Source organism: Myxocyprinus asiaticus, chromosome 34 (assembly GCF_019703515.2).
Source record: "Myxocyprinus asiaticus isolate MX2 ecotype Aquarium Trade chromosome 34, UBuf_Myxa_2, whole genome shotgun sequence".
Taxonomy (NCBI): Eukaryota; Metazoa; Chordata; class Actinopteri; order Cypriniformes; family Catostomidae; genus Myxocyprinus; species Myxocyprinus asiaticus.
Window position 1 is genome coordinate 15,529,652 of NC_059377.1, and position 25,304 is coordinate 15,554,955.

The 25,304-nt window shown below is 37.5% G+C and overlaps 1 protein-coding gene across 4 annotated transcripts in view; it reads left to right on the forward strand.

The window, feature by feature from the left end:
* LOC127425007 (CYFIP-related Rac1 interactor A-like) overlaps positions 1–23,478 on the forward strand; it is a 59,451-nt gene extending 35,973 nt beyond the window's left edge. For 3 of the 4 annotated variants that reach the window (XM_051670582.1, XM_051670580.1, XM_051670581.1), the window contains 9 exons: positions 10,233–10,354; positions 13,513–13,618; positions 15,380–15,516; positions 16,533–16,610; positions 17,360–17,476; positions 17,627–17,706; positions 17,825–17,951; positions 18,361–18,431; positions 21,303–23,478. In XM_051670582.1, coding sequence (XP_051526542.1) covers positions 10,233–10,354; positions 13,513–13,618; positions 15,380–15,516; positions 16,533–16,610; positions 17,360–17,476; positions 17,627–17,706; positions 17,825–17,951; positions 18,361–18,431; positions 21,303–21,366 — 902 coding nt within the window. In that variant the 3' untranslated portion in view covers positions 21,367–23,478. Of the gene's footprint in view, positions 1–5,773; positions 5,854–10,232; positions 10,355–13,512; positions 13,619–15,379; positions 15,517–16,532; positions 16,611–17,359; positions 17,477–17,626; positions 17,707–17,824; positions 17,952–18,360; positions 18,432–21,302 lie in introns of all 4 variants that reach the window. The other variant, XM_051670579.1, reaches the window with a different exon arrangement.
* Positions 23,479–25,304: the final 1,826 nt, after the last annotated feature.

The window sequence follows — 25,304 nt, forward strand, 5'->3', positions numbered from 1 at the left end:
TATATGTTATGAAGATGGATGAATAGTCTTTGCCTAAGCAAAACTAGTTTTCTGGTGGTTGCTAAAGTGTTATATTTGCTTTGTAGCACATTTATGCTACAGTATGTGGTTGCCAGGTTGTTACTATGCTGTTGCTAAATTGTTTTTTGTGTTTTTTGCACATTGCTCTGCAGTTGACAGGGTGTTCTAGGTGGTTGTCGGGTTGTTGCTATGCTGTCGATAAGTTGTTTTAACTGTGTTTCAACACATTGCTATGCAGTTGCCAGGGTGTTCTGGGTGATTGCTGGGTGGTTGCTTGGTGGTTGCTTATTGGCCCAAATGAAAAGAGCCCACCTCCACAAGTCTCTGTTCTGGTCACTAATATGACTCAACTCCCTCCTTCGATATTCCAATTTTTATGGACTGTGGTGTTCATTTACACTCATCCCATAAATATGATAATTCTGGTGTGACTTGAATGCACCATTAAAGGGACAGTTCGTTTAAAAATGAAAATTCTCTCATAATTTTCTCACCCTCATTACAGAACACACACACAAAAAAGATTTTCAGAAGAATATTGCTGTTATGTAGGTCAATTCAATGTAAGTGAATGGTGACCAGACCTTTGAAGCTCCAAAAAGCACATAAATGCAGCAGAAGAGTAATCCATAAGACTCCAGTGGTTTCCCTAAGGTCTTCTGAACGGATCCAGTTGGTTTTGGGTGAGAATAGACCAAAATATAACTCCTTTTTCGACTATAAATCTTGTCATTAGCAGTCTCCTTGGCGATCAGGATTTCAAGCTCAATTATACTTCCTATAGCGCCACCTAGGGCTCTGCGCATGCATCAAGCACTTCAAAGTGAAATCAAGCTTGAAATCATGATCGTGCCTAGAGATTGCAATGGCAAGATATACAGTGGAAATGAGTTACAATTTGGTTTGTTCTCACCCAAAACCAACTGAATCGCTTCAGAGGACAGGATTTAACCACTGTAGTAGTATGGATAACTTTATGCTCCCTTAATCTGCTTTTTGTATCTTGAAATGTCTGGCCACCATTCACTTGCATTGAATTGACCTATAGAGCTGAAATATTCTTCTAAAAATCTTTGTATGTGTACTGCAGATGAAAGAAAGTCATTCACATCTGGGTTGGCATGAGGGTCAGTAAATGATGAGCACCACCGATCAATAAGTTGCCATGGGTTTAATGAACTGTTCCGTAATTTATGCAGTTTACTTGTAATTTTGATACTTAAGTAAATTTTATATCAGTTATTTTAATAATTTTACTTAAGTCGTTTTCTCATGAGCTACTTTAACTTTTACTTGAGTCCATTTCCATGAAGGTATCTTTACTTTTACTTAAGTATGACAAATGGATACTTTATACAACACTGTGTGTGTGTGTTAGGGCTGAAACAATTAGTCGACGTTACTGACAATAAAAAAATGTTTGTTGTTGAATAGTCGTTTGATGTCATTTAACGTAACGTGATCACATTAAACTCTAATGATGACGCGCGAGAGCAGCACTGCAACTCGCGGATGACGGAGGAGAGGAAGAATTACACGGCTCACAGTCCAGATGCACTCTAAACTTTCCAAACAGCTTCAGGTGATGTTGATCACAAAATGTGATTGAATTACAATGAAAAAATACAAAACAAGTAAATACAGATGCACTTTCGTTGTGGAATAAGTGGAGCCGGAGCATCTTTAAAGGAAACACCCCGGCATTACATCTTAAATGGAGTTATATTTATACATTATAGTTTTATTAAAGTTCAAATAATACTGAAGCAGATCATGTAAATAACTACAAACTCCAAAACTGGCATTTCTCTGTGTGGTCAGCGCCTCTTCTATGAGTTGCGCGAATGTCCCGATCTAAAGGGGAGAGATTGAAACTGCACCCGGCTGATGCACACTCTGTCGCGGGGACACTCATCCCTCGAGCGTGCACGCTTAATGCCACTAGATTATAACATGATGCTCACGACTTATTGAATCATAATATATGTCACTGTGCATTTCTTATCGTTAAGAAAATTGGCAATACGCAGCTTTATTAATAAGAGAGAGTTTTTTTTTGTGAGTTAAAGATGGATTGAAGTGAACAGAAAGGTGAGATAGGGTAGTCTTCGCCCCATTATACACAAACAAAATAAGTTTTTGATTTGTTTTTGGCTTGTTTTCCAATATAAATATCTAAAACTCCTTTAAAACAATGTACATTTTCTTTAGCAGCTATACTGCGGAAGAAAAAATGTTTATCTGAGAATGTTGAATATAGTATTAAAAATACAAATATTTTAAAATATCTAAATTCTATATAAAAAAAAAAAAAAAAAGATGCATTCACATGAGAAGCAGCATATAAGATATTTAGACTTGTTTTTAGAGAATAGATCTTGATTATAAGTGTATTTTACCTTTACTACACTTGCAGAAGTATAACCAAGTGAACAAATTACACTTATATACAAAATACACTTATATTTAAGAGACATTCTGTTAATGGGGGGTAGCTCAGCGAGTTTTGACGCTGACTACCGCCCCAGGAGTCACGAGTTTGAATCCAGGGCGTGCTGAGTGACTCCAGCCAGGTCACCTCAGGGCTCCAGACTGCGACTAAAATGGTCCAAAAATAATTTACTGAGACTAATTTAAAATCTAGTCGGGTCAGTCGGGTTGTGCACGTTCATATGCGGTTTCGTCAAATATCATCTTGTGAGTTATCTTCAGAGCGAGCACCAGTGTGTCTCGCGCCGCTTTTCACCCGTTCTGTTTCTGACGGGCTCGCTGCACCGCACGCAACAACAAACCTAGCGCAAGAGATTCATGACCAAATGACTCTTTTGAACCGGATCTTTTTCATGAATCATCCGTAAAGAATTGAGGGTTTGAGCTCAGGTTAGCAGTTTGAATCAGATTCACTTTCTCGGCGAATCAGCCGTCAGTGTGTTCACAACTGGGAGCGCAGACATTTCAAATTAAAATTCCCCTGTGTATTTCGGGCTTCTTTATAATTAAAAGTCCCATACCATATATATGTGTGTGTGTGTGTGTGTATATATATATATAATCAAGCTTTTGACACTTAGGACAATTGAGAGACTTGTACACAACTATTACACGAGGTGCAAACATTCATTGATGCTCAAGAAGTCAACACCCTACTATATGCATACTATATTTTATGTAATTATCTGTAATGTAGATTCTGAAGAGCAGTAATAAATAAAAAATAAAAACTTATATTTGTATAAATTATGAAAGGGGTGTGAACATTTATGAGACAAAAGGGAATGCAAACTTATCTTCTCAACTATATATACTGTTTATTAAACCTTTGATGAATGGGTTATCAGCTGGCTTCCTTTTCTTTGGCTTGTTTCTAAACAGCAATCTAAATCGAGAAAATCTGTGATTTGGTGACTAAAAACAGCCATTTGGCTCCTTAATGTTTCAGTTTAGGAGCCAATGGCTCCTAAGTCATTTTTTTAGTCTGGAGCCCTGCACCTAAGCAACCAAATTGGCCCGGTTGCTAGGGTGGGTAGAGTCACGTGGGGTAAACTCCTCGTGGTCGCTATAATGTGGTTCTCGCTCTCGGCAGGGCGCGTGGTGAGTTGTGCGTGGATGCCGTAGAGAACAGCGTGAAGCCTCCATCTCCAGTCACTACGCCACCACGAGGACTTGGTGCATTGGGAATTTGGCATTCCAAGTTGGGGAGAAAACCAAAAAAAAAAAAGATTCATTCTCTTAAAGCAAGTCTAAATATCTTATTTGTTTTAAGGATTTTTAGATTTTTAAATGGAAAACATGACAAAAACACGATAACAATAGGATGTTTTTTGCAGTGAATTTCTTTACTGAATTAAACTAGGGCGCCCCATTTGTAATTTTATGATTCTGAACGGCGGTCTGCAAGGGCCCTGGGCACATGTATTTGAAGGGCCCCTCCTGGCTGCTGTCCCTAGTGACAGACCCCTTACCCTATGTTAGGGCTGCACAATAATGGTTAAAATGATAATCGCGATTATTTTGTTTAAAATTGTAATCAAGATTATTAATCACGATTATTCTGCCCTTTGAAGTCTTTATTTATTTATTTTTATTGCAGGGCTGCACGATTTAGACAAAAAAACTGCCACAGCTTTGAACAATTAAATGTTTTTTAATCGCGATCATGATTTCTGCCTCTCACGGTTAATTAAGCATAATCGTCTGCGATATTAGTGAGCTAGCAAACAAATGATCAGCCAGCTTAAGCTGCAAATTGTTGCTTATTTTTATAATAGGCTGTGTCTAAAGATGATAGGTCAAATCACAAGCACTTTTGAGTCTATATAATTATAATAATTTATATTCACCTCACCTGACTAACCCTATGTTAAGCAACAAGGGCCAATTTGCCTAAAAGCAGAGACTATTTAGGAGAGAAGGGCCACTTCAATTAAAATGAATGGGAGAAATTGGAATGCCCAACAGTCAACGGATGTAGAAAGGAAGTCCCACCTTACAAGTAAAAGAGCCAATTACCTTTTAGATACAGAAATCGTCTGTCAATCAACTCAAGAACGCACATGCGCATTAGCTATACAAGCCGGGGAAATTGAGTTTTTCAGCGTAATCTGAGGGAAAGAAGCACAATTTGATTGTAGACTTGAACAATCGTTTTGGAGATTTTGGTCTTTTCCCATTCAAGTAGACAGGAGCTGCACTGGCATGACTGGAAATAGTTTCCCGAGAATGTTCCAAAGATGGCCGCCAGTGGACTGACTTCCTAGAAAGACTTACTAAAAGTCAAGACAAACTTTAATGTTGGTTTTACAAAGCCAGACCTGAAAGTTTAAAACTTTTTTAAAAGGTTTAACAGACCTTACAGTGAGACAAACAGCCAGCTAGTTAGACAGACCATCAGAATTTGACTCATTTTTAATTTTTTGACAGTTGGAGTATGAATAGTCTTGGCCTGTTTGATCATTCCATCAATGCAAGCTTATGGGGTTTTGGGGATATTTTATCACCCTCTAAAGGAAAGCCATGATTCCGATCAGTTAGAAAAGTCATATTGCACTATTCAAGAACTGTCTGAAGGTCTGTGCCAAGTTTGGTTGATCCATCTTGAAAACTGTAGGAGAAGTTACATTGAATTACTTTGGTCTTGGTTTAGGGATTTTGGAAAAATCCTAATCATCTATACAGAACAGTTTGTTGGCTTTTTCAAGCCAATATAACTATAAATAGTAAAATAGAAACAGAACGTGTATACTTGAAAAGGATCATAAGGGCAATGGGTGCAATTTGGGATAGGACCCATATCTTGCAAAGAGAGCAGAAAAGACGAGTTTTAACATGATCTACTGTATGTGACCATAACACATCACCCGATGCAAGAATATCTCCTGGCCATAACGACATCCCACAACCTACACCCAACGTGTCACCCTGTACACCCCCATCCCCACTTCCACAATTTTCAGAGTATTTTTCTCTTGTTTTCCAGAAAACAAATATTTAAACATCCTTAAAACAAGATACACTTATGTGAGAGGCAAAAAAAAAAAAAAAAGGTAACCAAATGTAGCTTGAAACAAAAACAATTTGCAGATGGGGTAAGAAAAATATTTTTTTTTTTCCTTTTGATTCTTATGTCACTTTGCTTCTCAAGTAAATGTATCTTGATGTTTAGATTTTTTTTTTTGCAGTGCAGACTCCAAACACACACACAAACACACACACCATCCATGACCCACATGCTTCTCCCTTCTTTTTGTTCCAGGGGGATCATGGGAAATCTGCTGAAACTGCCGGCTTGCGCCAAACTTGAGCATGGCCCAATAATTTTCCTTGACTTTGAAAGTGAGACGATCAGCTTCTTATGTTTTGAGTTTTGTTTTCTTTCCTTTTTAATCATTGGTTCCTCCTCTGCTTTCCTCTACATTTTCACTTCCTTTTCTCTGCAATTGCTCTGTATGTGCATCAGTGCCCGGCATTCAAGGGTTTTCACGCTGACCTCAATTTGTGACATGATTTTTTCGCTTATCTTCAGGTCTGCTGTGATCTGCAGAGCTAAAGGCCATCTTTCGAATGCCATGCTTTTTTTTATTTATTTATTTTTATTTTTTTTTTAATTTAGAGTGGGGTGTTAAACATAATCACAGTCTTAACTGACTTTCATTATGTCCTGATTTTCACACCAAACCGTTGCAGACTTATAAAGTGTGTTGGCACCATAATCTGTTCCTGTCTATCCTTGTGCAACTGGATGTGTGTGTGTGTGTGTGTGTGTGTGTGTGTGTGTGTGTGTGTGTGTGTATGCATTATTAACCAGTCTGAAGGATTTAAGGAAGTGGGAATGGAAGCTGCCTATTGAATAGGGAGCCTGAATTTCCTTTTTCTCTGATGTTATGTTCCCTTTTAACACTTACCTAAGCACTTCTCTCCCTCCTGAGTAATCCTTCCTTTTATGACACCTCTAACAGCTACCTGTCTAACATCTCCTTCTTTATGGAGGATATAAACTCCTGTCCATCAAGTGTGAACACCCGGATGATTAAGAGCGGTTGTTGTCCAGTTACAATAAAACTTATGCTGTTCTTATGCTGCCTTCACGTGCTATCAGAATTATTGTAAATCTGAGTTTTTTTCTACTTGGAAGTGGAACGCCCCCTTAAGTCATTATTACGACTGGGAACATTTTAGATAATTTTGATACCAAAGTTGGGAGAAGACATAAGCTTTCAATATGGAGGAGGGGGGTACAGTTTCTGTAGTGAATGAGAAAAGGTTTTATTCATTTTTCTAAATGCAGCTACCTTGTTATCGCTTGCTGTTGCTTTCGGTCATGTACTTTTACGTAACCACCATTAGTAACCATTTGATGCAAATGTTAAAAAAAATGTACACAGAGGAAATATCATATATTTGACAAATATTATATTATTGTATTTGTAAACAAGCTGCCTATCATGTAATAAAGTGTCAAAACAGGAGTTCCCCAAGTAAAATATAAGAATGAATCTTGGACGTGACATACTCGAAATTACGACTTTAGAAGTGGGAAGTAGGATAACTCTGATAGCCTATGATGGCAGCATTAGTCAAAAGTGTAAAGTCCAATGTATATTATTTAAACTGGTGAGAGACTGGTCTGTAATTGAGAATTAGTTTGATTGATTTTTAAACAGGTGAATCTCATGAAACTTGTCAAGACAAGGTCCAGATCATGTTTTATCCTAAAATCAAAAGAAAGAAAAAAATATGCTTTATCATTCCTTTAAAAGAAATGAAGAACCTAGTATTTTTGCACATTTTACCCCCAAATTCCCATTACCATAATAAAAATTAATTCTAATTTCGGTAATGCAAAATAAATAAATAATTGATTAAATGTTATTTAAATTGATTGATTAATTTTATTTGAAAACAAACAAACAAAAAAATAAATTAAAAAAAAGTAAAAAAATATATAAAATACAAATCCAAGCAAGCATTTTTGTCTTAATTTTCCAGTAAAAATATTGAAAAATTCTTAAAAGAAAACAAAAAAATCTTAAATCCAGCATGACAAGATATTAAATGTTGGTTTTTGAGAAATCTAACAATATTTAGTTGGTTTTATGCCTACAACAAGAAAAACTGATTTGCCAATGGGATTAGAAAAATAAAGTTTTCATTTGGCAAAATATTTCTTTCTTGTTACAAGCATAAACATCAGTAAATTTGGTTGGATATTTCTGAAAACAAGACAAAATATTGTATATAATTTTATCATTTTAAGAATGTTTAAATATTTACTGCAAAAACAAGACAAAAATACTCTAAAAAATAATTATAAAGTATTTGTACATTGTTTTTTACTGCCTTTAATTTATGCTAATTTAAAGAAAAATATATAATTGTATATACAGTAAAAAAATGATATATCACAGTAAAGATAATCTAATAAGAGGAAAATGAACGCAAAAGTAAAATGTCCATACACATTACAGTAATGAGATTTTGTCTGTAAAATGTGCTTAACTATCATAATTTTGGGGTTAAATCTGCCGTTTTGGATGATACACACAAGCAGAATTACTGAATTATGCAATGTAAGTAGTAACATCACAATATGTCATTAACAACAAGCAGAAAATTGGACGACAGCCCCTCTTAAGATCTGGACTTTTACATTTGTCACAGTGAAACAATGGTCACCTCTGTTACACAGCTCTGGATTACATTTCCTCAGTTATGAAATAAGGTTAATGTGCCAAAAAAAAAATTAAAAAAATAATCAATAACATCTCAATTACAAGACATAATGGCACAGAAATCAGGCATTCAAAGAAACATAAGCCTTTGAGTCTAAGATCCAAGATCAGATACATATTTTTTTTATTTTATAGAGTTTCATTTTATTTTTATAAGCAATAAAATAAAATATTATACATTATTATAGTTTAATTATTATTATTATTATTAAATTGTATTTTAGCCATTAACAATTAGGCTATTTACAGTATATTTCTATATCAGAATTAAGAGATACACTGGTTTATTCGAAGTTTCAACAGTGTTTCTTTAAGTTTTACTCCATACTGCAAAAACCCATCCATTCTTTGAAGATCACAGGCAGCATGAGCAAACAGACCCTGAGGTGACATGACTGACAGGATCCCAGTGGCAATTACGCTCAAGTGTAGTTTGTGTTTGTTTGCGCATAGGCACAGGCTTGGGGTAAGCACTGATGTGTGTTTGCTCAGCTGATAGCACCATGGCCATCAGCCACAAACATCTAAGTGCATATTCATTCAAACAAGCACTGACGGAAAGAGCGGGAGAAAGAGCATTATGGGCTTCTGATAGGGGTAATTGCTTCCATCTACATTACAGCCCCTCTGTATGGATGCAGTATGAGGGAGAGAACTGTAAATCAGGCTGGGAGACGTCCTCCTTCACTGGATCACTTATCATACAGGGAAAAGCTTTGGGAGACAAGGGAAATCTGATCCATGAAAGACCTTGAATGACTACATCGCCCAAAACGCTCTTACTGCAGTTTTCACAACGCATAGCAAATATTCCATTGTTGAAAAGTAATATCTATTGGGAAAACTAAAGAGAGATGTTTAAACGGATAGTTAAACCAAAAATGAAAATTATGTCATCATTTACACACCCTCTTGTTATTCCAACCCTGTACAATGTTATTTTTCTGTGGATCACAAAAGGACAATTTTGAGGAATCTTCACACAGGTCTTTTCTATACAGTGATAGTTTATAGTGACTTTCATTTAGTTTTGACGCACTTCTGGTTTAAGCCCCACCCACATTCGGTCACATCTGAAAACAGATACAGAAAATGGCTTCAATGAAGGACATTTATGTACCGTACGCTTTGCTTTCCTGCCAGCAATCATCAGTTTATTAATCGAATCTTTGCTATGCTTGTTGTGTTGGAAGCCTACACTACTCTTTAAGCTCATCCTAGCCTTTCCAACAACTGTATATGGAGTAATTTCATCAGTTTCCCAAGCCTTGGCCTTTCAATGACATTTCCCACCAGACCTGTTAAAATCAACCCCAACAAATCCTGACACACATCGACACAACCTAAATCCTGCCCATGTACTTCAGACTCAGAATAACACTATCATCATTACTGGATTAATCCATGTGGATTTATGGTTCCTATCTTTCAAAGCCTTTGGAAAGAGATTTATCCCTGCCAAAAGCAGAAATGATAATCCAATATTAACCCCCAATTTAACTCACACCATCAACTTCCTTGAAGCTATTTTATTTCAATTATTTGTTAGGAAATCTCTGCCTTCCCTATTGAAAAAAACATCAGCAGGTTTGTTTGTCTTAGCTGGTTTCAAATCATCTGTCTCCAAGCTGGTGTTTAGCTGGTCTCTCAACCTGATAACTGCCTCCTCTAAAACCAGCAAAAAGTCCAACCTGACCAGGCTAGGAGACCAGTAAACCAGGCTAGTTTAAGCTGTTATTTTCACTAGGTTTGGGTGCCTTTACATAAACAACTTATTGGAAAACAATCCATTTGAACCAAATCAAAGCTTTTACCTGCTAATACAACGGAAATTATAGCAGCATATGTGTAAAATAGGTGATATATTGTATAATTCAGGTTGGCCACGGATGGCAGCATATGATCTGCCCTTTATCTTTTGTGCATGTATTAGAATGACTATCACACTGTAATGACCAGACCCTATCTGATTTCTACCCACAGATGCCCAGCCCACAGAGGCGGAGACAGCCGTATGGAACCAGGTTAGTGCCGTGCTGGAAGAGGCCCATGGGATACTGGCGGAGTTACAATCTTACAATGGAGCAGGACAAGAAATAAGAGAGGTGAGGCCACTGTATGACAATGTTAGGGTGTTGTTATGCAGTTGTTATGCAGTGGCCAATGTATTCTTACTGGCTGCTAGTTGATAGGTGGTTTCTAAGGTGTTCTGGTTAGTTGATAAGAGGTTGCTTACGGGCTCAAGTCAAAAGAGCTCACCCCCAAGTCTCACAGTGAATTTGGCAACAGGAGGTCAAAAGTTTTGCCGCTGAAATCGCGCAGTGGGAGAAAGGTGCCTCAGGTTTTTCCTGGCAGGCTCCATATGGTTAGGATTAGGGTGGGGGCGGGGTTAGGGCATCTGCTGTCTGCCAGGAACAAACCATCAATTGGTCTGTTCAAACCAAAACAGTGTTTCCTACAGTATTGTGTGAGACTGTGGTGGACCCTGGACCCTCTAGGGGGGCTCTCCCACATAAGAAAATGTTGTACATTTTAAAGTTAAATGCATCAATCTGTTGCACATTGAGAGCAAAATTAAGAGACTAGATCTATGAAGAACTTTGTGCTCTTGTAAACAATTTTGTGCTCTAGTAGTAATTTAATCATAAACACATTGCTTGTATAGATAAGAATGGTGATGACACAGTAAAAATGTCACACCCACAAAGCATAAACGAGATGGAGTTTAACGCAGTTCACAAACGGTCAAAACACAAAATCGACTAGAGCATATATTTGAGCCAGGGCTCGACATTAAGTATTGTCATGTGCTTGTCCTCCAGACAAGTAAACTGGTCATTCACTTGTCCGAGTAAAAAAGTTACTTGTCTGGAGAGAAAAAAAGACATTTAAGTTACATGCTCAAGTAACATGTCAAAGTTTATGTTGTACATTTTTCTAAAATTATGACAGATGCCCAACTTATTAGTGTACCTATGCAATCAACTCAATTCTCTGCGACAGAAATGTAAACTGCACATGGTAGGGGAGGAGGCTGTTGTCATATGATAATTATTTTGTTACATATGGTATTAAAATAAACAAAAGCCTCCATCACCATAATTAACAGCAGGGATGCTCATAGTTCAATGGAATGAGATCTACTTTTTCATCCTGTTATTGCAGCAAGATCTACCATGTACAATAAAGGCTATACATGATCACAATACCAAAATTTCAGTAGTCGGTAGTGAAATTTGACGATTCTCAATTCCAGCTTTAAGACCACAACAAATAATAACACTAACTAATGTGTTAATTATGGAAGTGTTCAAGTTCTTAAGTAATTATTCAAGACTAGTAAACAATCAGTAATAAAATAACAATAAAAAACAGCAATGAATAGAAATAGATTAAAAATAATGGAACAAAAAATATATAAATTAAGAAAATTCAGTGCTATTTTAACAGCTTTAAAAGTTTTTAACAGAAGTAGGCTATCAAGTATTCAAGGAAACATTCAGAATGAAACGCAACATAAAACTACTTCTGGTCTTCACTGTATGATTACAATACATTAATACTCTTTAAAGCTAAAGTTACCCAGTCAAGAGCAGTGAGTGTTTTCTTCTGGTTGTTTATTATAATGACACACTAGCAGCAGCAGGTCTATTAGCTTACATTTAAACTTGTCTGACATTTTAATACAGATCCGCTTTTTTCTCCGCAGTTTACGTTCACTTGAGACATCACTCTCTGTGTTTACATGAATACCTCACCAAGACAGGCATTTTGGCGAAATTTTGAAATGTATTTGACCGTTCAGGTGAGCATTAGTGCGAGCATTTTCGGAACACGCACATGTTCAGCAGTCAGCATACACACATACACCGCCTGTCAATCAAACAGGGGGCAGCTGTTACTAGATCGCTAGCAAATTATACAATGACGTGCTCTGGATTATTTTCAACAGCAGAATAAGAATATGAACTTTCTAATAAGTGACACAGGCCTAGGCTATCACAAATAGAGCTGGTTATTTTTTTGTTATTGACGTTTTCATCAGTCTGCTTGTCCGGTCGGGGAAGTAAAATTCTCTTTCACTTGCCCCTTCAAACACCTCTTGTCCTGGACAAGCGGACAAGTGTTAATGTCAAGCCCTGTGAGCCATCAAGGAAATGAATCAAAAGTTGCCTGTGTTGAACTTGCTCCTCAGATGCTGAAAATAGTTACGTTGTCAGAGCCGCTGGTAATAACGTTAATGTTAGATAATTGGTTCCAATGTGTGTGAGCATGAGCGTGTACAGCAGGGGGCTGAGTTAGAGATGCTTTGCAAAAGCAACAGTGCAAAACACAACGTTAGAGATCTTTTATGTTATTATGAGAAGTGTACAAATATTTTCGGTTTATTATGAAACTGTGGTGGGCCGCCACAGTCTAGGTAATTAATGGGAAATACTGCAAAAATCAAAGCACTGCCCCATTTGGTCGAATCTGGAGTGTTAAACGAATGGGCACATGTGAGCTCCAGTTTCTGGGTGAAATGTCCACCAAAGTGGTGCCAAAAGCGAGTTGTAAAGCAAGTTGTTTTTAGTTGTAAATTATTTAAAACAGTCAACAGGAATGCATATTTTATTAATCATACGCCCTTACCCAAACCCCAACCCTAAACCTAACCGTCAGCGGAGTGAAAATGTATGTAAAAATGCGAATTGCACTCATCGATTATGTGAATGCTATTACTTCCTGGTTTCCATGGGACTCAAACCCATGTCTCTGAGGTTGCTAGTGCAACATGTTTTCAGAAAAAGCAAACACATTTGAATTGATGCAAAGATGTCTGATCGGGGATGGTGCTGGACAGTAACTCGGTAGCATGGGGTGGATGTTGGGTACTAGAATATTCGGTAGCGACATGTTGAGTGTGATCTTGTTGTTAAGAAATTCTGGATGCTCGATTGGGGCTCCTCATTCAGTGTAAGTCTACTGTATTTTTTTGCCCGATTTATCAACTGCAAGTTAAAAATCGTACAGTAAGTCTGATCACTTAGAAGAGTAAAAGCCATATGATTTGAGGAATCCAATGGGCATTATAATACATTAGTTTTAGCAGGTTTTTGGTTTGACAATTTTCAACTGTGAATTCTTTCATATCTGATGGATCAAAGGAAGGAGGCAGTTTACTTTTATTTAGAGAAGATGCAAACAGCTCTGTAGTTGACTATTAGTAGAATATGCTTCTGGAGATTCACTTAAAAGTGTACATGCATGTCCTTCTCTCCAGGCAATTCAGAACCCCAATGACCTCCAGCTGCAGGAGAAAGCGTGGAATGCCGTCTGCCCCCTGGTGGCCAAACTGAAGAGGTTCTATGAATTCTCTCTCAGGCTAGGTGAGTGGGTGGTCATCTTTTTCCATTTGTCTTTTTTATAGTCATGGAACAGGTCTTGCGTGCTCGAGTCATCTAACGTGATGAGAGATTTGTGCGGACGAATGCGTGCATGCATCCGTTCCTCTCCTCCTCTGCAGCTGACCTTGTAAAGGGTTGTCATGGCAACCATGCCAGCAGAGCGTAGAGGGGGCCCGAGTTTGTGCCTCATATGCATGCTGACAATTCACTAGACTCAGTTTGCAAATAGTCGATAGTTTGCCACTTTTTCAAGGCAGTGCTGACTAGCGTGAAAATGCTGATCTCCAGGCAGACAGATTACATGGAGATAAGCTTTCCATGTCGTGCTATAACATCGCAGTGACTCAGGAGAAAAAAGGTCCCACCCTCTTCAACACATCCTGGTATCTGCAGTATCAGGTCCCTGGCTAATAAGTCAGATCTTTCGGTGGACCTCCAGATAAAACATATCAGCTCTTTATTTATAGTAAGACTGCTGCATATTTTGTGACAGGAATGGATAGCCCCTCTGGAGACATGCTTAGGCATACAAATGACAGTCATTCAGAGATGGCTCAGTCACCAAAGAGGAAGCAAATGCTGAGAACTGTACACCAGTAATCAGTGCAGCACATACCTAATGCACAGATTCCAGTCTGTCTCATTAAGAGACTGTTCACATTAGAAAACAGTAATGCAGTAATAGTGTTGATGAGACACTGCATTAGCACTTCTTTACATTAATGATTTGGTCTCAAAAGGAACTACAATTTTAAAAGCAACTATTGTACCCACAAACACACATGCTGAAAATACGATCTTAAACCTACTTAAGATGGTCTAGCTGGTCTCCAATTCTGGCCAAGCAGGTTCTCTGCTGGTTTAGATGGCCCATCCAGCTAAACTCCAAGCCTAACCAGCTGACAAGTGCCCAAAACTTCTCTAAAACCAGCAAACCAGACCAGACTGTCCAGGGCTGCATTTCCCAAAATCATCGCAAGCTTAAGTTGATTGTAGAGACCGTTGGCGCCAATGGTTCCTACGATCTACTTAGGCTTACAATGCTTTTGGGAAACGCAATCCAGGCTGGGAGACTAGCAAAGACCAACAGACAAGCTTAAGCTGATTTAATATTTACTAATGTATTGTGTCATGAAGGAAATCAGGTCTCTAAGACTATGATCTGTCCTATGAAAGATGGGTTTGGGTCAGATTCAGAGAAAACTGAGTGTGAACATTGCTCTGTGTGAACTCCAAAATCCACACATAAACCAAGTAACTTTGAAGCCATTTTTTTCTTTCTTTGTAGGACAGTATATACCGCAGTTGTTGATGATCATGACCATATATATACTGCAGTTGGGAGACATTAATACCAACATTTCCAACATTGTTCAGTATCTAGGCAACCCTGATGGGATCACAGGTTTTAACGCTAAATTGCAGCAATTACGATAATACAAAAGGGAGGCGTTCAAGAGTGAATAGAATGGTAACTGTTTTGCTGGTAACTATGGCGATGAAATACACATATTGCTGCATCACATTATTGATACATTATACTGGTATGCCGGGTGGGTTTCAAATTGCATGAAAGGGCAGAGGTGTTCAGAACAATGCCGATGATAAATTATTTTTTGGAAAGCTGTGAATGATTTTGAAACTAATTGAAATAAGAGACTCCAGACTCCTGAAATTGCTCCAGGGGAATGACTATATAATATGTAAGGGATAATCAAATCTGGAATCAATATCTCTTTCCAGAGAACGCCCTGCGCAGCCTTTTGGAGGCCCTAACTAGCCCACCCTATGCTCCCATGCAGCATTTGGAGAGAGAGCAGGCACTCGCCAAACAGTTTGCAGAAATCCTGCACTTCACTCTCAGCTTTGATGAGCTTAAGGTGAGTGCCACATAAAATATCTAGATTAAGACTTAAGGCCTGTTCTCACCTACAATGATAACTATAAAAACGGTAAGCATAAAATTACCTCAGGTATCCAGCGCTAATGTCGACAACATTGTCTCACCTCCTTTGAAGCTGCGGTGAAAATTACAACATTAGCTAAATCTGTTAAGGCCGATTCACACTGCCCCAACAAACTCCAGCTTACTCCAACAAACATCAACATTCTTAAGCTGGCTGTTTTATTTAGAATGTTGAGAAGCATAACTGTTATTGTCAAATTGTCCAAACACCAACAGGGTGAACACACTGACCCAACAAACTTGCTTGTTGGAGTTTGTTGGGGCAGTGTGAATTGGCCTTATTTAATGCAGTGGATTTAAGGCCCATTCACAACAACAACTCTATCAATAACTATATTAGCGTGCACACCAACAGATGATAACGTTCTGTTTATTCCAAGCACGCGTTGCAGTTATGTTAATGGTCAAGACATTGGCTGTACTGTAGATCTCCGCTGCATTAGATACAAGAAACAGATTTAGCTAATGTTGTCATTTTCACCGCAACTTCAAAGGAGTCAAGACAATGACGTCAACATTAGCTCTGGGTACCTGAGGTAAGTTTATGCTACCATCATCTCCGTTAATACTTATCACCATTCGTTCTGGACCTTTGTGATGAGCTTCTCTGCAATGTCATCTGCCATTTTAAATGCACGAGCCCTTTAAAGTCGGATGGATTTTGATTGGCTGTCAATGTTTTATCGTTCATCAGCTAGAAAAAAAGCGCTCTTAAAGTGTCCCCAACGATATCATTCCTCTGTGTCTTTATCGTTATACTTGTGGTGTGGACTCCACTATTCTTTTAGAGTTAGTATGATCTTTAATACTATATGGATACAGTTATCAATATAGTTATCGTTATAGGTGTGAACAGGCCTTTACTCTCAGTCGAGCTTCTTTTCTTTAAAGGCACTATTAATATGCCTTTTCTAAACCATGTGTTTGCAGATGACAAATCCAGCCATACAGAATGATTTTAGTTACTATAGAAGGACCATTAGCAGAAATCGGTTGAACAATCAGCAGGTAGGAAGATCAACAACTGCTAAAATACACAACATACCCAAGAATAAAACTCTTATGAGTTTAAAGGCATATTCCAGGTTCAATACACATTATACAGCATTTGTGACATAATGTTGATTACCACAAAAATTAATTTCGTCTCGTCCCTCCTTTTCTTTAAAAAAAAAACAAAAACAAAAAAAACTTGGTAACATTCAGGCACATACAATGGACGTGAATGGGGCCAATCCGTAAACGTTAAAATACTCGCTGTTTCAAAAGTAAAGCCACAAGATGTAAACAATATGTGTTAACATGAATTTAGTGAAATAAAATCGCTTTCTAACCTTTTCTGTGTAAAGTTATATCCAATTTACAACTTCCTTACCATGGCAACCTAACGTTGTAAACCCTTAAACGACTGTAAAAACGATGATTTAAACAACTTTACAGTAAGTGCTTTTATAAAAGCATAAGCTTCACATTTCTGCTTTTAAACCCAGTAAAAATTGGCCCCCATTCACTTCCATTGTAAGTGCTTCACTGTAACTTTTTTCTTTAAAAAAAAAAAAAAAAGGAGGGTTGAGTCAAAATTCATTTTTGTGGTATTCAGTATTATGCCACAAATACTGTCGACTGAGCTTAACTTGTATTGAACCTGGAATATTCCTTTAAGAGTGATCTGAGAATACTTTTGCATGCACTTATTTTGCACACTCGAAAAATACCTTTTTTAATGCAACTGAAACATAAGATGATTTGCATTCCAGTTAGAAGCAGAGAATGAGGTGAATAATGAAATGGCAAATCGGATGTCCCTTTTCTATGCTGAAGCCACGCCCATGCTTAAAACTCTGAGCAATGCCACAACTAAGTTTGTGTCAGAGGTAAGTTAAGATTTCATCGAACACTGTCTATATGATCCAAATTAATTTGCATTTGATTTGCCTAGGTGAAAAGGTGCTTGACAGAAATGCTGTCGCCCTCTAGAGGCCGTTACTGGTATGGTGTTAATGTACCTGTACTGTATGTTGCAGAACAAGACTCTGCCAATCGAGGACACCACAGATTGCCTGAGCACCATGGCCTGTGTGTGCCGCGTCATGTTGGAGACTCCGTAAGTTCCTCTGATTCACTCTCTCATAAACAGCTACCAATCAACTTTGATATAAAGACATAAACGTTTCACATTTTATTGAAAGACTGAACTATTTATCTCCATTTCGTTTCCAAAGAGAGTACCGGTGCCGTTTCACCAACACAGACACCATGCTTTTCTGTATGCGTGTGATGGTTGGCGTTATTATCCTTTATGACCACGTTCATCCAGTGGGTGCCTTTGCCAAGACCTCCAAGATTGATGTAAGATTACAATCATCCTTATTGGTTTCATATACTAAATGACAATTAACACATACAGTATACTATATCTACATAATTGAAATGCTTTCTTAAAGGAACAGTTCACCCAAAAATGTATATTATGTCATAATTTACTCAATCTTATATTGTTACAACCCAATATGAATTTCTATCTTCTGTGAAACACAAAAGGAGATTATTCAGATAGCTCTTGTCAATACAATGTAATTGAATGGGGACTGATGCTGCCGAGCTTCAGTCTGTTTGGAACAGTGCTGGAGGGCTTGGTGGTTGTACATATAGGATTTTATTTGGGTGTGTGGGTGGGTGTCCATGCTCACAGTGAGGAACTGAAGGGGGTGACCTGTCTTTAAAGCTGTATCCTCACATGCATGTTTGTGTTGTGCAGATGAAGGGCTGCATCAAGGTGTTGAAAGAGCAACCTTCAAACAGTGTGGAGGGACTGTTGAATGCACTGAGGTGAGTGGGTAAGCACAGAACACAGGTGACTTTTCCTACAGGAAGAAGAAAACACTTCTCACGTGTTTCTAAAGAATGAGATTTAAATGCATAATAAAAGAATTTATACTTTCTGAACTGTATTGGGATAAAGACAGCTGAAAACCACTTTATCGCAATGAAGTTTTGGGGAAAAAAGCACAATAACACAAGTACCATGGAACATTACATTGGTAATATTATGGTATTCTTTACTGTACCATGTACATACCATGGTATATGAAAATTGTAATCGTAGAGTTCAACTGACCGGGGCTAGTTTTCAGAATTACAGTATTGAATGTCTGTTTCTGTATTGGCAAATGGTATTATAAAAAGCGGTTTAACATTTTCACTGTAATTGCGCAGGGGAAAAAAAAGATTTAACACACTAGGTAAATAATAGGACATGTTACAGTTACATGTAAACAGTTACAGGATTTTTATCAAAATTTTAACATTAATACAACTATGAAACACAACACAAATATAGCTGCAAGCAGCAATTACCGGAGCCAAGGACTTAAAAGCAGAGTAAGCAGCTAAGAAAGCATAGATGAATAATTAAATAAGACCAAAATCATCATTTTAAACCAAAAAATGTGAAGGTTATTTGTAGAAATAACCATTTTTCTATCGTTTGACCACTAGGTGGTGCTTGGCCCCTAAATATGGGGTTAATCATACCAACTGCATGTAAGGAAGTATGATTGGACATCACTGATTACGACTGTAAGAAAAGACTGTATAAAAACATAAATAGATTTGCTTTTATTAATAATAATAATAATAATAATAATTCCTTACATTTATATAGTGCTTTTCTAGGCACTCAAAGCACTTTCAATAGTATAGAGGAATCTCCTCAACCACCACCAGTGTGCAGCATCCACCTGGATGATGCAACCGCAGCCATAGTGCGCCAGAATGCCCACCATACACCAGCTATTGGTGGAGAGGAGAGTAGAGTGATGCATCCAATTCAGGGATGGAGATTATTAGGAGGCCACGATAGATAAGGGCCAATGGAGGTAATTTGGCCAGGACACCATGGTTATACCCCTACTCTTTTATGAGAAGCGCCCTGGGATTTTTAATGACCACAGAGAGTCAGGACCTCGGTTTAATGTCTCATCTGAAAGACAGTGCCTTTTTTTTTTTTTTTTTACAGTATAGTGTCCCTGTCACTATACTGGGGCATTAGGACCCACACAGACCGCAGTATGAGCACCCCCTGCTGGCCTCCCTAATACCACTTCCAGCAGCAACCTTAGTTTTCCCCAGGAGGTCTTCCATCCAGGTAGTAGCCAGGCTCAACCCTGCTTAGCTTTAGTGGGCAACCAGGCGAGAGCTGCAGGGTGATATGGCTGCTTTTATTGCAATACAATTCATTCTAACTATTTTCCAATAGGTGGTGCTGTCACCAAATGTATATGGTGCAGTCAGGGTGTGGTGACAATGACAGACAAAGTTTTATGTCAGTATGTTATAGCGTTACAGAGATACAGCCTCAAATCCTTTATGGCGCCTTGCCATTTAATTCGTTGGTGCGATATGTGAGAACTAATAACTTTTTGTCGTGAGTGTCCCTAGATGATACATACATGACAAAGTTTGTGCACAACAGAAAAAGTAGGTTTTTAATTAAATTCAAAGTGGCAGAAAAGTAGTATGGTCGACCGTGGAAAAATGGGTATCATCGTACTTGCCATGACCCATGGAATCTAAAGAGGGCAGTCACAGGATGATAGGTCAAATTAATCAAATGTTAAAAGCATTTATACACTTTTTGTTATTACTTTTGACCACAGGGAGGCACTGGCCCTAAACTTTATAGGTACCTTCAGGGAATGGTGCTGATGATGCATATCACGTTTTGTAATGGTACGCCAATGTGTTTGTAAAATACAGCATTTTACATCAAAATTCAAAATGGCTGACACCCACAATGGCGACCTAGGAAAATTGGGTATCAGTTGACTCATTATGCACAGAGGAATCTAAAGAGACCAGTCTCATTATTTTAGGCCAAACTATTCAGAAGTTATAAGCAAAAATAGCCTTTTTTCTTATTTCCTCACCACTAGGTGGTGCTGTGCCAAAACTGTGCTGGTACCCCCAGGTCATGTGATGAGATAAACCAAGTTCTGTGTCAATACGCTAAAGCATTGTGAAAATACAGCCTCACATCAATTTTGGTGTGCTCACCGTTGAATTCGTTGAAGAGTTATTCAAGAACGGTTTGGTCTATCTAAAAGCTTTTGATAACTTCTTGTCAAGAGTGTCTCTAGATGATACGTGCAAAATTTTGAGCGAATCGAATATACAGCAAAAAGTAGGTTTTTCGAAAAATTTGAAATAGCAGAAAATCTAGTTGGCGGAGCTAAAAAACTGTCATATTTCTACGTGCGTAAAATAAATGTATACCATTTCAAACACATGCAACAACTTGCCCGGCCTGACTTTCATGAAAAATAGCCTTGTCTTGAGAACATGGTTCAACCTTCTAGTTTCATTGTATATTTGATGTTTGCAATAATAAATGCACTTGTTTACCCAACAGCTATAGCAATAATATGCGGAAATTGGAATTTTAGTTTAGAGCACTGAATTCACAAAAGATATTCACATTTAGAGGGTTTTTGAAAAAAGATTACAATTTTTGAGCATTTGAAATCAACATACAAAAACCACTCCTATAAAAAAAACAAGCATTTGTGCAGTTAGACTTTTGACTCGAAACCTCATATTCTTCAACTTCTCCATGTGACAAAATACCATTACCATCTGACCCCATTACTGTACCATACTACTGCCATACATGACATGTGAAACCTTCTTTCTTTCATACAGGTATACAACAAGACATTTAAATGATGACAGCACCTCTAAACAAATCAGGGCCCTGCTTCAATGAGAGCAGGAAGAGGGGAGCAAGAGGAAGGTGACAACCTCTGAAACCTGTTTGTTTACAAGAGCGAAATGCAACTTGATCTCAAATTAAACAAGATATTCTAGAAAAGAGAAAGGAATATGAATATATATATAGAGATTGTTGATGGTCTATCATTGTGTCATTTTATAAAAAAAAAAAAAACAGGAAGAATAGAGATATATATGTATATTAAAATTCGAAAATTGAAACAAAACTGCAGCCTACCTGGTAAAGATATAAACAAAAAATGTTAAACCTTTAAAGATTTGACTTAAAGTGATTCGACTTAAACCGGCAACAAAAAATGGTTAATATGACACGGTATGTCTAAGAGTATTTTTGCACACTTGAAAAGGAATCCCACTTCACAGAATGGATTTTAGAAATGGCTTGAAACTGTGTATAGTTCAAATCCATTTTCATGCGTTTAGACTTGATTTGATTCGAATGCCTTTGCATCATTATCCTCGATATGCTTCATCCAATGCATTGTGGTTTTTCTGAGAAAATTGCAGTCCATGGCATTTCCTCTTTGACACAAAGTCTGTTACAGAATAAATGTAAAGTTCACATATAGTGCACCATACTTGAGTTACATTTCTCTGCTGATACCAACAGAAATCAAGAGCGTACTTTAAACAGAGACTGATTTACATTTCATTTAGCTATTTATATTCACAAAGCACAGGATAGTTTTGTAAAGAATTGATCTGTTTCGTTAGACTAACTCACTAGTGCTGTACAGCAATACTCTACCAAGGTGACAAGCTGCAAACACAGCAGTTCATTTTAAATGCCTTCATAATGTATGATACGCTGAAAACATGCTAATTCATCTGTGGAAGTCCATGGCCAGTTGTACATATCATAAGACAAATAATCCTTCAAATAGCTTGAATTTTGTTCTCTTGTAAATTGTAGATGTTAAAATCAAAGACTGAGTGAGCCATGAAACTATCTCAGATGCGACACACATTCTACCCTGTGCCATAGCTGCTTCCTGTACCACTGCAACTCATTCAGGGTCCTACAGTCTGATTGAAGGTCATATCACACACATCACCTGCGTCCAGGAACAAATACTAGATTTAGCATTGAGAAAGACAATACAGCAATGTTAGATTTGCTTTACTCTGTAACCAAAAGCAAATCATTGCCAAATGAGACTGCAACATTGCCTTTTAGATAAACAGAGGAGCTGCAAAAAACTTGACTTGGTGTAAATAAGAGGATTGTCATGTGAGGAACCTTATGAGGCATATGTTCTTATGATACAATCTAGATTATTATCTGTTAGAATGGCAGAATTAAAAAAGTGGTTTTAAAAACAAGAGTGAAGTCGAAAAGACAAAAGCAGTGCTATACTTTGGATGTCTCACGCCATTAGTCTGACTTAATTTGATCTTCTAATACATTTTCTATATGGAGTTATGTTGAAAAGCAAAACTCTGTATATCTATATAGATGGCATGCTGTAAAAGTTCAGACAAGACTGTAAATATGGTGTTTTTAATTCATTTTTAATTGTTCAGTGAATCTAAATTGGGTATGTGTTGTCTTTAAAAGAAAAAAATAAACATGCGTTTTGACTTGGACCATTGGACTTGCCGTAGAAATATGTTCCAGATCTTCAACTTCATATCAGCGGGAAAGCGAAAAACAGGGCAGGGAGGAGGGTGGGGATGGGAGGGATGGGTCTGTCCATTTGCTTGTTTTTTTTTTTTTTTTTTTAACATATTGTGCAAGAAATAAAATTGTCATTTACTATATTCAACATGGAGTTTTTTGTTTTGTTTCTTTTTTAACGTTCTCTGACCTTAATCATGAGGCACAGGAAAATAAGTTATGAATGTATTTTCAAGGCTAAATGATGGCAATCTTCTGGATAATGAGTGATTTGGATCACACTGAATGAATGAGTGAGGACTCATGTACACACTGTAGTCATGTGCTTTAAGTTGCTGTCCATGGTGCTGTACTCTTAGCACACTGAATTCAATTAATCAAATACAATGGACTTATCAAGGGACAGTCAATTTGGATTTGCTTAAAATGGTTGAAATATTGTTCATTAATAAATTCATGCTGAATTTAACCTAACCCTATTGCATTCGGGTCATTTTTGATCATAATAATTTTTAAATACCACATAGTTTTTAGTACTGGAACTAAACTTTGGGACTTTGTCAAGACTATCAACATACACATAATGATTTTTTTCAGATTTTTTAATAGAATTGTTTGAGATATAAACATTTAAATTTGGCATGAAATGAAAAATGTTTTTCTAAATGTTTCTGATCTTATTATTGAACGATTCATCTATGCATATGTTTTTTTTAGTTTTTTTTTTTGACCTCGTAATCGTTAATCAAAATGTAATAACTTGATCTTCCAGTGAAACGACAGACTTCTCTCTGGTGACGTATGCAGGACATCTCCAATCATTTAGTTCGCTTCAACCCTGCCCCTTTCTTATAAATACCACAACCATGCATAGAGTTGAATGAAGCGTCAATCGCATGTTAGTGAAGATGGCAAGGTGTATTTTCATCTGTTTTCCTTCAAAACTATCATTCCTTAAAGGTGGAAAATTTTGCGGTTGTGTTCGAGACATTTCACGCCTGAATTGCTGAGGTGATCACTAATGAATACAATGCTTTGATGCCTCTGGATTTTATTTATATTTTTGAGTGCAGTTATCTTGAGATGCATAGCGCAAGTAAGTGTTTTTTCCCTTTATATTTAGTGTATTTTGACTCAAAACGTTAAAATATGGTTATCTTTTACTCACTCGTTTGTCAACAGCTACAGCCTCTTCGTGAGCAAAGACTGCGATGTGCTCATGTGTTTATGTTGTCATTTTGATAATAAATATTTGAGATCGTTGTTCAATTTCACCAATAAACGACTCTGACTCTAGCAGCACGGTGGTAGGGGTGTGTGTGTCCGCTGCAAACTCAAATTCACATCTGCCTCCATTCCACCAATTTTTTCACAATCCAATCAACAACCAATGGATAAACTCAAATCCCCACCCTACATTTTTTTCTTGTTCGATAAGCTGTTCCACATGAAAATACGTCACAAGACGAAGTCGGTCGCAACTTCCATTTCATGCCGACTTTAAAAAAGTAATTAGAATTAGATTAGAATGAGCTTTATTGCCAAGTATGCTTACACATACAAGGAATTTGTCTTGGTGACAGGAGCTTCCAGTGTACAACAATACAAAAACAGCAACAAGACTTTTAAAAAATAATTAAAATTGAATAAAAAATAGATAAATACTAAAAAATAAAAAAATATATATATATATTATATACACACATATACATACATACATACACGCACACATACACATATGTAGTGCAAATCTAAATTCAAATCGGTTATATACAGTGCAAGGGAATGTAATGGCAGAAGAGGTAGGATGTGTTGGATAATATAAAAAGACTAACCTGTGTATTGCACATTAATTATTGCTCAAAGGGGCAGTTTTAACTGTTCATGAGAAGGATAGCTTGGGGGAAAAAACTGTTCCTGTGCCTGACAGTTCTGGTGCTCAGAGCTCTGAAGCGTCGGCCAGAAAGCAACAGTTCAAAAAGGTAGTGGGCAGGGTGAGTGGGGTCCACAGTGATTTTCCAGCCTTTTTCCTCACTTTGGAAGTGTATAGTTCTTGAAGGGAGGGCAGGGGGCAACCAATAATCCTCTCAGCAGTCCAAACTGTCCTTTGTAGTCTTCTGATATCCGATTTCATAGCTGAACCAAACAAAACTGTTATAGAAGTGCAGAGGACAGACTCAATGACTACTGAGTAGAACTGTATCAGCAGCGCCTGTGGCAGGTTGAACTTCCTCAACTGGTGAAGGAAGTACAACCTCTGCTGGGCCTTTTTCACCGTGGAGTCAGTGTGTGTC